Source organism: Puma concolor, chromosome B2 (assembly GCF_028749965.1).
Source record: "Puma concolor isolate L17-30 chromosome B2, mPumCon1.1.hap2, whole genome shotgun sequence".
Classification (NCBI taxonomy): domain Eukaryota; kingdom Metazoa; phylum Chordata; class Mammalia; order Carnivora; family Felidae; genus Puma; species Puma concolor.
This window is the reverse complement of record NC_141671.1, coordinates 102,072,118-102,087,783: the sequence shown is the minus strand read 5'-3', so window position 1 is coordinate 102,087,783 and position 15,666 is coordinate 102,072,118. Positions and strand designations below refer to the sequence as shown.

At 37.8% G+C, this 15,666-nt stretch overlaps 1 protein-coding gene across 2 annotated transcripts in view; it reads left to right on the top strand.

The window, feature by feature from the left end:
- REV3L (REV3 like, DNA directed polymerase zeta catalytic subunit) overlaps window positions 1–15,666 on the top strand; it is a 176,077-nt gene that overhangs the window by 49,833 nt on the left and 110,578 nt on the right. For both annotated transcript variants that reach the window (XM_086707602.1, XM_086707603.1), the window contains 2 exons: window positions 4,849–5,038; window positions 12,893–12,967. In XM_086707602.1, the coding sequence (XP_086563728.1) occupies window positions 4,849–5,038; window positions 12,893–12,967 (265 nt within the window). The remainder of the gene's footprint in view (window positions 1–4,848; window positions 5,039–12,892; window positions 12,968–15,666) is intronic.

Sequence of the window (15,666 nt, the reverse complement as noted above, 5' to 3'; positions counted from 1 at the left end):
TACTTAAGATTTTTTTTTCTTAGATGATAATGGGTGATATAACATTTGCTTTCTGTGACTAAGTTTTGCTTGGTTCATTTTGTGGTTTTGTGGGAATGGGGGAAAAAAAGGTGGAGTGAAATTGTAGAAAGAAGCAAAGAAAGACTGCTTGGAGGGAAACAGATTGAGGTAATTACAGTGATATAAAACTTAAAAAGATATTCCAAAAAGAAAATATGAAAAATTCCATAAATACACATTTTCCTGTTCACATACCAAGTTTTTCTGTTTGATAGCTCTGTAGAGTTTTGTTTAAAATCTTGTGTATATTGAGTTTGAGATTTGGGAGATGGGTTGCAAGTTACAAAATAAGCATTTCTTATTCAGTCTCCTAGGATACTCGTAGGCCAGCATGATTTTGATTGTGGTGACCAGTCAGCTTGTTTTAAAAAGAAAAGAGAAAACATAAGCTTTTCTGTTCTGGATGATGAAGTCTAATCAGTTGGAGCAGGGATTGGCAAACTACTATCCATGGACCAAATTCCTCCCGCTGCCTGTTTTTGTAAATGAAATTTTGTTGGAACAACATAGCCATGCACATACTACTGTCTGTGGCTGCTTTCAGGCTACAGTGGCAGAGTTAAGTAGTTATATCAGACACAGTATGGCCCGTAAAGCCTAAAATATTTACCATTTCCCACTTGACAGGAAAAAAATTGCAGACCTCAGAATTAGAGAAAAGATACATGGTAGTTTTTCTGTTTATCAAAAATGGATCTACAAAAAAATATGGGTAATTTTGCTATGGATAAACTAAGATTTTATGCACAATTTAATTAAGAGACCAAATCTAGGCACTTAAAGTATAGAAGACAATGTGAAATGTTGGAATACAGAGGACTTAATATTTGGTGTACTTCTAAGTTCTGTAAAAGATTAGCTTCACAGTGCCCGAGTACTCTGGCTGTTACAGAGACACCTACCTTTGTTATAGAAGCCCTACTTACACAGAGTTGGAAAGTAGCCAGCTCCACACAGTTTTGCCATGGTGTCTAAAAGCCAGCAGTTATGCTGTGACAAGTTTCTGTGGAACTTTCCTGAAACATCTTTATTGTACTTTCTGAATTAGGCAACATCAGTCAAATTGCAAAGTCCAAACTCTTAAAAAATTTTGAAACCTGTATGTATGCGTGTGTGTGTGTGCGCGCGCACACACACACACACACACACACACACACACACACACACATGCTCATTCTCCAAATGGCAGTCTTTTTTCCTACTGAGTTTGCTGCTTTAATTCAGTTTGACATGACAGTAAGAGGGGACATTCAGAAATTAGAGATATAAAGAATGCCAGTTGCTTGCTTTCTTTGGGTACATATGTTACTTAGAAATAGCTAATACTTTAAACAGTTTAAGAATCCCAAATCATTTAGCAGGGTTTCAAAATAGCATAGTTTTCACTAGTTTTATAAAAGCATTCTTAAAAGAATCCTGTGTATGGAACTCTTTAGAGTATAGTGAAAAGGCCTCTGTATTGAAGATGCAAGTTCTTGTCTACAGCCATACCTCCCTGAATGCGTCCAGTCTCGCCTGAAGTTGCAAGTTCTTAACTAGGCAACTAACTAGATGTTGAAAAAATCCTAAGTGCCCAGTACCAGCTGCCTACCTGTGGACTTAATTTATGAGAGAGAAGCCACTGATTGAATGCTGAAGGCACTGATTTTAGGGTGTTTTTCTCATAGCTGAATCTGATCCTAACTGATGGGGGTGGGGCAGAATAGTTTATCTCCAAGGGACTTTACATATGTGTGGCCCCACACATTTGCGTGGGGTAGAGCTGATGAAGGGAAATCTATAGAAGTTGTCTGTACCTTGTCAAGATAAAGTAATACAATTACAGAACTACAAGTTTTACAATAATAAAAGACCTACTGTTGCCAAACAAATTGATTAACACATTCATTTTTACACATTTGTTTTTCCTTGCTTAACTTTTTGAACTTATTTTGTCTTGTTTCTCCTCATTTTCTTTTCTATGATAGTCATTCTATATTAGAGCCATCAGTGCAATGCCAAGAATTCTTTGTGCTGTGGTTGTTCTTCAGGAGGTTATTCTTGAGCAAGAGTGGTAAGGCACAGAGTCATCCCTAGCTTCTGGAGAACCAGAGGGGAATACACCCGTGTTGACGTAGTGACTACAGTGTAACATGGGACTTCGGGTTATTCGGGGCAGGAAAGAGCAGTAAGCTGAGGACTCACCCCAACACCCATGTCCTTCAGTAGCTCTGTAATCCTTAGTTGTATCAAAGTCCCTCTGTTTTCATAGATTCCTTTTTTCAGATACTCAAGGCTTTTATACCATTCCTCTCCTCAACTAATAAATCTATTTAGCTGAGGGTTTGTTCATCCATTTAATAAATATTTATTAAGCACATTTATGCTCTCTGCTAGGTGTTGGGGATATTATGATCTTTCAACCACAGTACCAGCTCCAAGGAAGTTTCAAATGAGAGTCAGATAAGGAAACAGGCGTTTACATTACAAAATAAGAGCTTAGGAGTTAAGGGAGCCAACATTAACTTTTTAAAAAATTGAACCAGCATGGTTAAATGAAAAGAGCATTGATTTTAGATTTTATTGAACTGCTTTTAAATTTTGATTCAGTTACCTAATAGGTACGTGATTTTGGGAAAATAACCTTTGTGATACTTGTAAGGTTGTTGTATGTTTTAGAAATAAATACATGTGAGGCACTTAGTTCAGTGCCTGCTAAATAAATCATTTCTGCTTTTTTCCTAAATCATATACCTAAGTTTCAAAGCCTATAAATAGATAATTGTTCTGGCCCCTACTTCACAGGAGATGGAAAAGTGGGAATTAAAAAAAAAATTCTATGACCTTTGAATATCCTACCTGTAAAGAAACTTGGTAGAAATCAGATTTTATAATCATTCCTTGTAAAATTTATCTAAACTTCCATTATTGAGATATAGGGACTATAAAATTAATACCTTAAGAGCTTACAGAATTGCTTGTAAAATACACTGTTACACTAAATCTGTAACCACTGGTCTTAGATCTGCCAGCTTAGGAGAGGATACTTCTGTCTCCACCTCCCTTACCCCCACGGTGTAACGTCCCAGTTGCTCTTAACCAGTTGAGGTTTATATCTTGAGTGGTAATGGTTGTAACATTTTTTCATGAGATGTTTAAAAAGCATTCAAGTAGATCATCAGTAAACTATTTAAATATGTTTTTAAATACTCATAATTAGAATTTGATTTTTTTCTATTTGAAGAATTAAAAAAACAGCAATATTTAGGAAGTAGTACCATATTTGAAATGAAACAAAATAGCCAATGAATTTGCTTTTAACTGAAAGGGTTTTTTTTTTCCATTTCTTTGAGATTAAGCACCATAACTGCTGCTAAAAATAGAAAGTGGTCTAACAGCAGCGCAATTTGTAATTGTTCAAAAGTGTGAAAGTTGGTAGTTGAAATTCGAATTCCACACTTGTGAGGCTATAGATCTTATTCCATTGTGTTGTTGTGCTTTCCAGTTTTGCTATGCTGTATGTAATAACTGTTCCAGATTTATTTGTTAATTCTGTTGTAGCCGTGTCTTAAAAATAAGATAAGCTGATGTTATTCACTATAGAAAGTATGAAATACAACAGAATATAGAACTATTTTCTGGGTATTTTATATAAATCATTCTGAATTATAAATAGGAAATAGTAAGCAAACAAATAGTTACTTTCCTACTAAGAAAGAAAAAAAATCTCAGTGAAGCAGAGTAGGGTAAGGGGTGGGGAAGAAGCCGGGGCTTATGTTGGCAGGGCAGTGCAGGGATAGTGAGTGACAGCCTGAGGAGAAAAATGGATATGTTCTTCCATCACTGCCATTCTCTCTGTTTGAAATAGACAAATGGCATGTACCCAAGGGGAGCTAGGGACAGTGCTCTGAGGATAGGAGCCACTTCTGTACAGCCCTGCCAAATTCATGAGAGTAATGGTGCATCTGTTTTTTGTTGCTGCTGTTGTTACTTAACCTTGTCATGGATACATTACTGTTTCTGTGGCACTTCTTTTGTGGGTTGTTACTCATACTACTTTCTTTATCATGGCTGTGCTGGATTTTCTGTTGGCAAGTCAGCACCATTTACCCCTTCTGCACCTTGCCTGATACAGTGGCTTCCTGGGAAGTGTACATGCTTGTTTTTTCACCTCTCATTGTGTCTACCCCTGTCCACCAAATGTGCAGTTTAGATATCCAGAAGTCTATTACAGACAAATGATATGTTTTTGTCTTTTTTGGTTTTGTTTTCTAATAGCAAAATTTCATTTTTACCCCTCCCAAACTCCCCTCCCCACCCTTAATAGCAAAATTCCACATACTGGAACTGCTTTTATCCTCTGAACAGCAAACGTTCAGAGTAGTCTGTCTCAGGAAAGTCTCTGGTTTGAAAACATTTATGCCAAGACAGATATTCATTGATTTATTTAATGAACTTTCAGTGACTTTTTATAAGGTTCATAACACTGTGCTAAGTGGTATTATTACAGGGCAATTCAGTGAAGTATATAAAGCTAGTTAGATTGTGAGGGTAAAATATTCAAACGTTTTCGCCAAAACTATTTAAATCATACTAGAATACTTATGTTTATAAAATGCTTCTAAATGTTCTGTTGTAAAATGTAAAAAAAAGGTGGCTTTAATTATACGTTAATTTTCTTCAACTGTTAGTTATCCTAGATAAGCCATGTTGTCATTAGAATGTTTAAATGACTTGCATTCTTTGCTTTGTAATGTTAAAAATTTTAAATGCATCTCAAACTAAACTTTATAATGTGTTACATTTTAGGTCAGAAGACATGTCTTCATCTACATGGCGTCTTTCCTTACCTCTATGTGCCATACGATGGTTATGGACAGCAGCCAGAAAGCTATCTTTCTCAGATGGCATTCAGTATCGACAGAGCACTTAATGTGGCTTTAGGCAATCCATCTTCCACTGCTCAGCACGTGTTCAAAGTGTCATTAGTATCAGGAATGTAAGTATATGTTAACATCTTTTTAAATTTCTTTATGTTTTTAGTACTAAGTAAAAGAAAAGCTATCTGATTTAAAGATACTGTTTATTTTTCTTCTACTTCTAATGGGAGTGGGGCGAATTTTATGTTGTAACTTTAAAAAAATTTTTATTAATGCTTATTTTAGAGAGGTGCAAGCGCACGCATGAATAGTAGAGGGGCATAGAGAGAGGGAGACAGAGAATCCGAAGCAGGTTCCAGGCTCTTAGCTGTCAGCACAGAGCTCGACATGGGGCTTGAGCTCACAAACTGTGAAATCATGACCTGGGCCAAAGTCGGATGCTTAACTGACTGAGCCACCCAGGCGCCCCTGTGCTGTAACATTTTAAAGTAAATTTTTGTTGCAGTGAAACATAGATGGTTAACAGTGAGTTTTGTTTTAACCTTTTCCATTTCTACACTTCTTAGACCTGTAGAAATTCATGTAATTTATTTATCAAATACTTATTGAGCACCTTCCATGTGCTAGGCTCTGTTCTAGGTGCTTGGGATATATTGGTGAACAAAACAAAGATCCGTGCCACCGTGGAGGTTACATTCTAGTAATGGGAAATAGAAAATAACCAATCGATAGAACATGAAATAAATTTATTCCTTTATTATGTGATAGTGCTATAGAATAAAGATGTAGAGCAGGATAAGAAGTTTCAATAGTGTAGGGTAGAGAAATGGACTGGTGGCAGTTTTATATAGGATAATCAGGGAAGGTGTTATTGACAAGGTAAACAGACTTTTGAGCAAAGACTTGAAGGTGAGGGAGTAGGAACAACATGGAGGCCAGGTAGCTAGAATGGAGGGAAAAGAGAGTAGGACAAAATGAGATTAGGGAGAGATGAATGGATGGAGATTGTGTTGGCCAGTGGTTCTTAAAGTATGGTTTCCAGGATCACCAACTTCAGCTTTACCTGGTTTGAAAGCTATGAGAATGAACCTATCAGATCTCCGAATACAAGGAGCATAATTGAACAGTGGCCCCCCTATTGCACTGAAATCTGTCATTCCATATAAACTGAAGCTGCTTTCCATAAGCTACTTCCAGCCAATGGCTAAGCCTGGGAAGGATACTAGGGCAGGTCTGTTCCTAGGAAGCACTTGGGAACTCTCTGAAAGCCTTTCTGCACTTAGTTTAGAATCACACTGCTAGAATCACACTTCTACGTCAGTAGAAGATATTGCTACCGATCTTCCCTCTGTCCCTCTTTCTTTCATTTGGGACCAGATGTTATCTAATTTTGGTGGCTGTCCCAGCCTTTCCTGGATCCTGCTTCATTTTCTCTCACAGGTGTTTCCCAAATAAATTCCTTGCACATATTGGCATCAACTTCTCAGAGGACTTAGATTAACATACTGGGGAACTTATTTAAAATATATTCTTGGGTCGGGGCACCTGGGTGGCTCAGTCGGTTAAACATCGGACTTTGGCTCAGGTCAAGATCTCACAGTTTGTGGGTTCGAGCCCCATTTCGGGCTCTGTGCTGACAGCTCAGAGCCTGGAGCCTGTTTTGGATTCTGTGTTTCCCCCTCTCTCTGCCCCTCCCCTGTTCATGCTCTGTCTCTGTCTCAAGAATAAATAAACATTAAAAAAATTAAAAAATATATATATATATTCTTGGGTCCCACCCTAGACCTAATGAATCAGGAACTCCGGTTGTGGGGCCCAGCAAAATTTGTGTTTTAATAATAAGCCTTTGTAATGATTCTGATGCATACTAAAGTTTTAGAAACACAACATTAGGCTGTTCTGAGGACTCTGGCTTTTACTCTGAGTTTTTTTGCAGGAATTTGAGTAGTCACAATCTAAATTAGGCTTGAAAGGATTACTTAAGCAGTTGTGTGAAGGGTAGATCATTGGGGGATAAGGGTAGAAGTAGGGGAGAACATTAGGAGACTTTCATTAATCTGGGTGAGATGAGAAAATACAGTAGCTTGCACTTGGGGAGTAGTGGGAGTACTGAGCTGCGGTCAGCTTCTGGATCTGTTCTGAGAGTTGAGTCTATGAGCTTTGCTCTCTGATTGGATGGAGATTATGACAGGAGTCAAAGATGACTATAAAATTGTGAGTCTGGAAGGTGCAGGTAGAATAATAGGCTGGCAGGAAAGATTTGGAGCTCGTACTAGAATGTTTTCAGTTTGATATGTGTATATTAAATTCATCTTAAATCTGTCTACTTTTTCCACCTTAATCTAGGCTTTCCTCTGGACCACCACAGTATCCTTTTAATTGAATTTCCTTCTATTTTTGTCTTGTTCCAGAGCTGCAAAAGTATTCTTCTTCTTATATAAATTGGATCCTTTTAAAATCATTTAAAATCCTCGAGTGGCTTCATATTGTTCACAGAGTAAATTGAAGCTTCTAACCACAGCCTGTGTGATCTGACCCCTGTTCACTACATTCCATCTAGAAACATGGGTCTTCTTCTTTCAGTTCCTCTGATGTGTTGAGCTCTTTCCCACCTTTGTGCATGCAGTTTGCTTTCCTTGAGTTCTCTACCCTTCTCCAATCTTTCATATCCTTCACTTCTCCAGAGAAGTTTTTTCTGACTTTCCTATGTAAAATAGGTTGGGGCACCTGGGTGGCTCATTCATTTGAGTGTCCAACTTTGGCTCAGGTCCTGATCTCACAGTTCATGAGTTTGAGCCCCGCATCAGGCTCACTGCTGTCAGTGCAAAGCCCGCTTCCCCTGTCCCCCCTCTGTCCCCCTTTCTCACTGTCCCTACCCTGCTTGCACTCTCTCTCAAAAACAAATTTAAAAAACATTAAAAAAAAATAAGTTGTCATTATAATTACTCTGTATCTCTGTCTATTCTTGTTTCCTTTAGCACAATATAGTTGGCAGTTATTTTAATTTTTTGATTACTTAATTTTTATGTATTTCTCCCACCAGCATGTAAGCGCCATGAGAAAAAGGACCATGTTTGTCTTGTCCATCATTATATCCTTAGCACTTTTTTTTTTAATTTTTTTTAAGTCTATTTATTTTTGACAGAGACAGAGTGTGAGCATGAGCTGGGGAGGTGCAGAGAGAGAGAGGGAGACACAGAATCCGAAGCAGGCCCCAGGCCCCAAGCCGTCAGCACAGAGCCCGATGCGGGGCTCGAACTCATGAACTGTGAGATCATGACCTGGGCTGAAGTCGGACACTCAACCGACTGAGCCACCCAGGCACCCCTATCCTTAGCACTTTGTATGGTGTTGGGCACTTAGTAGATATGGCTCAGTAGCTGTTTGGTTGACTAAATGAGATGAAAGTTCACACCTGTCCTATGATAGTAACAATTAGGTTAAAGATAATTATCAGTTTTATATTCCAACTTTTTTTTTATGTTTAATAGTTTCTAAGAACTTTCCTATACATACTCTCATTTCAAAGTTGAATCTCCAGGGGCTCCTGGGTGGCTCAGTTGGTTAAGCTTCTGACTTCAAATCAGGTCATGAGCTCATGGTTTGTAAGTTCAGGCTGCCCATTGGGCTTTGTGCTGACAGCTTGGAGCCTGGAGCCTGCTTCAGATTCTGTGTCTCCTTCTGTCTCTGCCCTTCCCCTGCTTACACTTTGTCTCTCTCTCTCTCTCAAAAAACAATAAAGAAACATTAAAAAAAATTTCAAAGCTGAATCTTCAAACTGCCTAGTGAATTGAATAGTCACCAGTCTTTTTTTTTTTTTTTTTTTTTAAATTAAGCAAGCTCTGTGCCCAATGTGAGGCTTGTACTCATGACCCTAAGATCAAGAGTCACATACTCTACCAACTTGAACCATCCAGGCACTCCAGCCACCAATCTTTCTGTTGTCATATTTTTAAGAGTCTGAATACCTGGGGCACCTGGATGGCTCAGTAGGTTAAGCGTCTGACTTCAGCTCAGGTCATGAACTTGCGGTTCGTGAGTTCAAGCCCTACATCGGGCTCTGTGCTGATAGCTCAGAGCCTGGATCCCACTTCAGATTCTGTCTCCCTCTCTCTCTGTTCCTCCCCCACTAGCACTCTGTCTTGCAGTCTCTCTCTCAAAAATAAATAAAGAATAAAAAATTAAAAAGTCTGAATACCTGAGGCAAAAGATGAGCTGTTCTTTGGCTGCCATTCTTTCCTCGTACTCTAATTTTTTTCTTAACCTAATTCCCCTTTTCCTTACCATACATTCTAGCTTTGTGATTATTTTAGTCTTTCAGTTTTCCCTACTTTCTTAAGGTAGACAAGGTTGCATCTAGCTACCAAATTAAAATCTGTACAGGTTTGATTTCAGTCTTTTTAGATAATGCATTGTTCTGAGGCCAGGTCAAGAGATAGGATTATGACCTTAGGCTGATTTCTGGAATTCCTTGCCACTTAGCTACCATGATTCTAGAAAATATCCTATAAAGAGATTCTTAATCCATTTGAGTTAATTGAGTTTTTTGCTATCCATTTTCATTTTCCTTCTCACTGCCATATGAAAAAACTAACTCTTAATTATCAGATATAATTTTTTTAAGCCTAAAATATCTATTCTCAAACTCTGTTCCATTCTACTTTTTCCCTCCAAAGAGTTTCCCTGTTGAGGATTCTTGTGACAGAATTAACTGAAGCCAACAGCAAAAAGTAAGCATTGCAGGTTAAATTACACAGAAGCAGAAAACTGAATTTGTAGAATTTCCAGGCTATATTTTGGGTCAGCAGATGTGAAAACAGAATCCTAGGTGTACAAAGAATTTTAGAGGTTTGATAGTCTTACCATATTCAGTTTTTGAAATTTATGAGATTCTAATTGTAAAACCCTAAAAGATTCTTGCAAAATCAAAACAAGCAAAGATAACATGGACCACACTGCAGATTTAATTCCCCCCTCCGCCCCCATTTATTTGGCTTAAAATAACTCCTGTCTTCAGATAAATAGCTATATTTATCTACATGAAAAATACCATAGTAAGAGGAATAAATAGTTGAATTTTGCCAGTGAGACAGAATGAGATCATTCATGTAACGTGTCTTTGTTTCACCCCTTCCTTCATGGCAACAAAAATGGAGTAAATAGCAAACTAGACAGGAAGTGGTTAAGTGTTACTAAGGGGAAAAAAAGTAAAGAAGAGTGAAGGGTAAGGGATAGGGAGTGATGGTTAGAGAAGACTTTTCTGAGGAAGTGAGTCTAAGTAGAGATGTGATTGAAGATTGAAAGCAAACCATGCCAGGGTTCAGGGCAGGCTTTCGAGGCAGAGAGAATGGCAAGTTACTTGAGTGTAGATCAAGTTAGAGGGGCTAAAATGTTTAGAATGGCTAGAGGAAAAGGTGATTGGAGTGAGTAGCAAGGACAAGATAAAGAACCTTGTAGGGGTGCCTGGGTGGCTCAGTTGCTTAAGCGTCCAACTTCGGCTCCGGTCGTGATCTCACCATTCATGAGTTCCAGCTCCACATCGGGCCCTGTGCTGATAGCTCAGAGTCTGGAGCCTTCTTCAGATTCTGTGTCTCTGTCTCTCTCTGCCCCTCCCCTCCTTGAATGCTGTCTCTCAAAAATAAACATGAAAAAAAAAAAAAGAACCTTTTAGACCTTGGTAAATAGTTGGATTTTTTTTTTTCTCCAACATTTGTTTATTTTCAAGAGAGAGAGCACAAGTAGGTGAGGGGCAGAGAGACAGGGAGACAGATTCCCAAGCAGGCTCAGCTCAGTCAGTGCAGAACCCAATGCAAGGCTCGAAGCCACAAACCATGAGATCATGACCTGAACCAAAGTCAGACACTTAACTGACTGAGCCACTCAGGCTCCCCTAGTTGGATTTTTTGAAAAATAGAAATTGCTTTACAACAATCATATAGAAGGCTCTGACTTAAAAGCTTGAAAATAGCTGGGGGGGGGGGGAAGTTCATACCGCAAATAATGACTGCTACCAGATTACTCCTGTATTTGATGTCAGCTACACTGTCAGACGTGACAGAAATGGGGTCCTAATGAGGGTAAGTTCTACTTAGTGCCCATTAGATAGGCACAGTATTTTTTTTTTTTTAATTTTTTTTTTTTTTCAACGTTTTTATTTTTGGGACAGAGAGAGACAGAGCATGAACGGGGGAGGGGCAGAGAGAGAGGGAGACACAGAATCGGAAACAGGCTCCAGGCTCTGAGCCATCAGCCCAGAGCCCGACGCGGGGCTCGAACTCACGGACCGCGAGATCGTGACCTGGCTGAAGTCGGACGCTTAACCGACTGCGCCACCCAGGCGCCCCGGCACAGTATTTTTTATTTTTATTGATTTATATTTTTTAAAAGCTTATTTATTTATTTTGAGAGAGATAGAGACAGTGTGAGTCAGGGGCAGAGAGAGAGGGAGACCAAGAATCCCAAGCAGGCTCTGTGCTGCCAGTGAGATCATGACCTGAGCTGAAACCAAGAGTTGGATGCTTAACCAGCTAAGCCACCCAGACACCATGGGAGAGTTTTTTTGTAAATGAAAAGTGAATAGGTTTATCTACCTAAAGATTTCACCAACCACTTATTTACAACTAAACTCTAGGGAGATATAAAACTTTTTTGCATGCAAATTCATACCTGTTTATATATTATTTCTAACTACATCATCTTTGAAAGTGATAGTCTGGGGGTACCTGGCTGGCTCAGTTGGTAGAACATGTGACTCTCAATATCAGGGTCATGAGTTCAAACTCCCATGTTGGGCATAGAGCTTACTTTATGTTTTTTATTTTGTTTTGTTTTTAAGTTTATTTATTTATTTTGAGAGAGAGAAAGAGGCAGAGAGAGAATCCCAAGCAGGCTCGGTGCTGTCAGCTCAAAGCCCAACATAGGGCTCAATCCCATGAACCATGATCATGACCTGAGCCAAGAGTCGGATGCTTAACCAACTGAGCCACCTAGGTGCCCCAGAGCTTACTTTAATACATAAATAAATAGGGGTGCCTAGCTGGCTCAGTCGGTAGAACATGCGACTCTTGATCTCAGGGTTGTTAGTTGAAGCCCCATGATGGGCATGGAGCCTACTTTAAAAAAAAAAAAAAGAAAATGGTAGTCTATATCAGAGGTACTGGTGTAGTTTCAAATCCTCCTAAAATGATGTAACATGATATTCCAGCTTATTTCATCTTGCTCTGAACACTTGTTTCTCTCTCTGCCGTGTACATTTTTGCTTCTTCCTTTCCCCATTCTAGCTGATGCCCTAGAGAAAAAGCCAGCCTCAACATAATTAGGGTCCTTAAGTAAGGTCATGGTCTTCTTAATCTCTTAAGTTCCTGTCTACACAGTTTTCATGGGCTTCATTTGACTTGCATGAGTGTTTTATACAAACACAAACACGCACACACACATGTACATATATATAATAGGCAAATTGTCTCTGCTTAGTGAATTTGTAAAATTAATAATAAGCAGACAAGCAAAGTGACATGAGTGCTGTTAATTAAAGGACTTTGTTAATGAAGAGTTTTAACGTTTGACAGAAAATCAGAAATGGGTGAAGGTGCTTGAAAGGTCTCGGGTTTTCTCATACATGTTCAGAGTATAGAGAAAAAAAGTCATTTTTTTAATAGTCATTATGATTGAAATTAAGGTGTAAACAGTTTGCACTCCTTTTTGTCCCTAGTTTTTTGAAAGTGGTATTTTTTTTTTTTTGAAAGTGGTATTTTTAAAAGAAGTAACCAGATTGCAATATTTTATATGTTAATCTGTGGTAAGTTTAATTGAAAGGTTTTGGAGCAGTTTTTGTTTGTTTTTTGAGGTTTTGGGTAATATTAAATATAAATAAGGCTGAATTAGGCTAGCTGAGTCTAATTAGAGCAATAAGTTGCATTACTTCATCTCTGAATGATAAAAATAATTTGAAATACCTTTTTCTTTTATTTCAGGCCTTTTTATGGTTATCATGAGAAGGAAAGACACTTTATGAAGATCTATCTTTACAATCCAGCAATGGTGAAAAGGTACAAAGATAAAATATGAATAGCTATCACTTAAGTATTTTAATAATAAAAAATAAAAATCTAGAAGAAAGGACTGTGTCATTTGTAGCATTATTAAAGAAAGGAACCATAATATGTGTATTCATGTGCAAAGAGAGATCCATGGCTTGGCCTCTGGGAAGGATGTTTTAAGAGTGAAGGGACCTTGCTTTTTATAGTCCCTAACTGCTGCTTTTCTGTTTTAGATTTAGAGAGCTTGTAGAAGTAGATAAGGAGAGATGATGGCTGCCTTGTAGGATCTTAGTGCTCTACTAGCCAGACCAATGTTCAGTACCAGGAGAAATCTACTCTTCAATTTCAAAACAAAAAGAAATGTATGAGAGGCCAGAGTGTAAGGGCTTCTGAGATCTCAGAATCCTGTTGACTCTTTATTAATGCTAGTGAAATTTTATATCCCAGATTTTTTGTTTGTTTTGTCTCTGGTTGTTTTTTGTTTTTGTGTTTTTGTTTTTGTTTTTCTTCTCTCAGTAAGTCTATCTGTCTGTATCTTATTCTGTCAGTCATCCTGGAGTCTAAGTTCCTGATGGCAAGAAGGGCACATACAGAGAAGACTTCATTCGTTCTCTAGGGCTCAAAACAAGCGTATTCAGTCTGTGTGGTGACAAGCTAGGGTAGAAGTGTTCTTGGATAAATGCTGAGTGTCTTTTCAGAAGATCTTCTCTGTTAGTTAAGTACTAGGTTTCAAAAGGTAACCTTTTGGTAAGACACAAATTCAATACTTCCCAGAGTGAATTTGGGCAAGAAGAGGAGCAACTATCCAGGATATGAGGTTTACCCTGAGTTAGGCCAACTGAGTGCTTCACTGAATCACTGCCCTAATTAATCCCTATGGTTATTCCCTTCTCCAAGTAACCAGCGAAAACTAGTTTTCTCTGTAATGTGCCCCTACCCTTATCCCAAACAGCTTCTGTTAGGTAGGGTACCAAAACCATTTTCCAGGATAGGCACTTAGAGACCATGATGTTTCTTGTACCACTTCCCTTTGGTCACACTTTCTCATATCCATGGAGTCCAGAAGAGTCCCTGTGAATTCTTAACCCTCTTTCTCATACACAGTGGTAGGAGAGTACACCTTAGTCATCCTAAGTCCATGCTAGAGAGGGAACCTTGAATAAAATTTGCATACATCTTTTATAAATAGCCTACAAACTGTTTTTGGGAGAAAATATGTAAATATAATCTGTTTTTCTTCCTTGTGACTATAGCAATCAAATATTTATTAAACTATTTCCAGTAAGTTTGCTTTAAATTACATAGTTTATCTCAGTCCTTATCTGATTTATTGAGAGACACATTCATTTATTTATTCATTTCAAAATAAATATTTGTAAAATACCTACATTATTTAACGCACTATGGAATTTGCTGTAAACAGTGATAAAGTTTGCTTGGTTCCTGCCCTCAGGGATCTTCTAGCATATCAGAACATACAGACAGTAAACCTGTAACCCAAATATATAACAAAAAATTGTAATATATACTATTAAGAAAAAGGATTCTATGAAATAAAATATCTTCTCCCTTTTTAGTTATTTTTTTATAATACCTTTATACATGAATCATTTGCATTATAGTATTAAACTAATACATAATGTAATAGTTAAGATTGTAGATTCTGAAACCAGATTGCCTATATTCAAGATCTGGCTCTGCCATAACCAGCTGGGAGACTTTAAGCAAGTTATCTAATCTCTCTGTGACTTATCTTCCTCATCTGTAAATACAATGATGTTAGTGCATATTGTTTTCTTGAATGAAAGTGCTAATATCTATAAATTACACAGAACAGTGCCAGGCACATTATAAGTGCTGTGTAAATGTTGGCTGTAGTATATATGTAAAACGTTAAACTACAACGTACTCTTACCCTCATTCATAACCCTTTTCCCTAGAGGCAGTAATTTTTAAGAGTTTGGTGTAAGTCCTTGTATTTTTCGTAAATATATATGTACATATATACACATATCCTCTTTTAAAATTTTCCATATAAAATTGGTATCATGCTAGAATGTAAGTCCACATTTTTTTTCTATGTTTGCTGCTTAGTCCTCGGTGTTTAGAATAGTATCTGGCACATAATGGTCAATAACTGTTTGTGGAATGAATGAATGAATACTAATAACATATCATTTGGAGACTGGCCTCTTGATTTCTCTACTTGCCCATCTCCTATGAGCTTTACTTCCATTCTTCTTGAACTACCTACTCTCACCACACTCTAGAACTTGTCCTACCTCTGAGATTTTAAATGCAAACGTCTTGGCTTCTGACTGTAATCTTTTTTTTTTAATAAATTTTTGAGATATAATTTATCTACCACAAAATTCACACATTTTAACTATACACAATTCAGTGATTTTTAGTAAATTTACAGAGTTGTTTACTTACGCACTATGATTCAGTTTTAAAACCTTTTCATGGCTCCAATAAGATCCTCTGTCTTTTTTTTTTTTAATTTTTTTTTTTTAACGTTTTATATTTGAGACAGAGAGAGACAGAGCAAGAATGGGGGAGGGGCAGAGAGAGAGGGAGACACAGAATTGGAAGCAGGCTCCAGGCTCTGAGCCATCAGCCCAGAGCCCGACGTGGGGCTCGAACTCACGGACTGTGAGATCGTGACCTGAGCTTTTTTTTTTTTTTTTTTTTTTTTAATCTTTTCA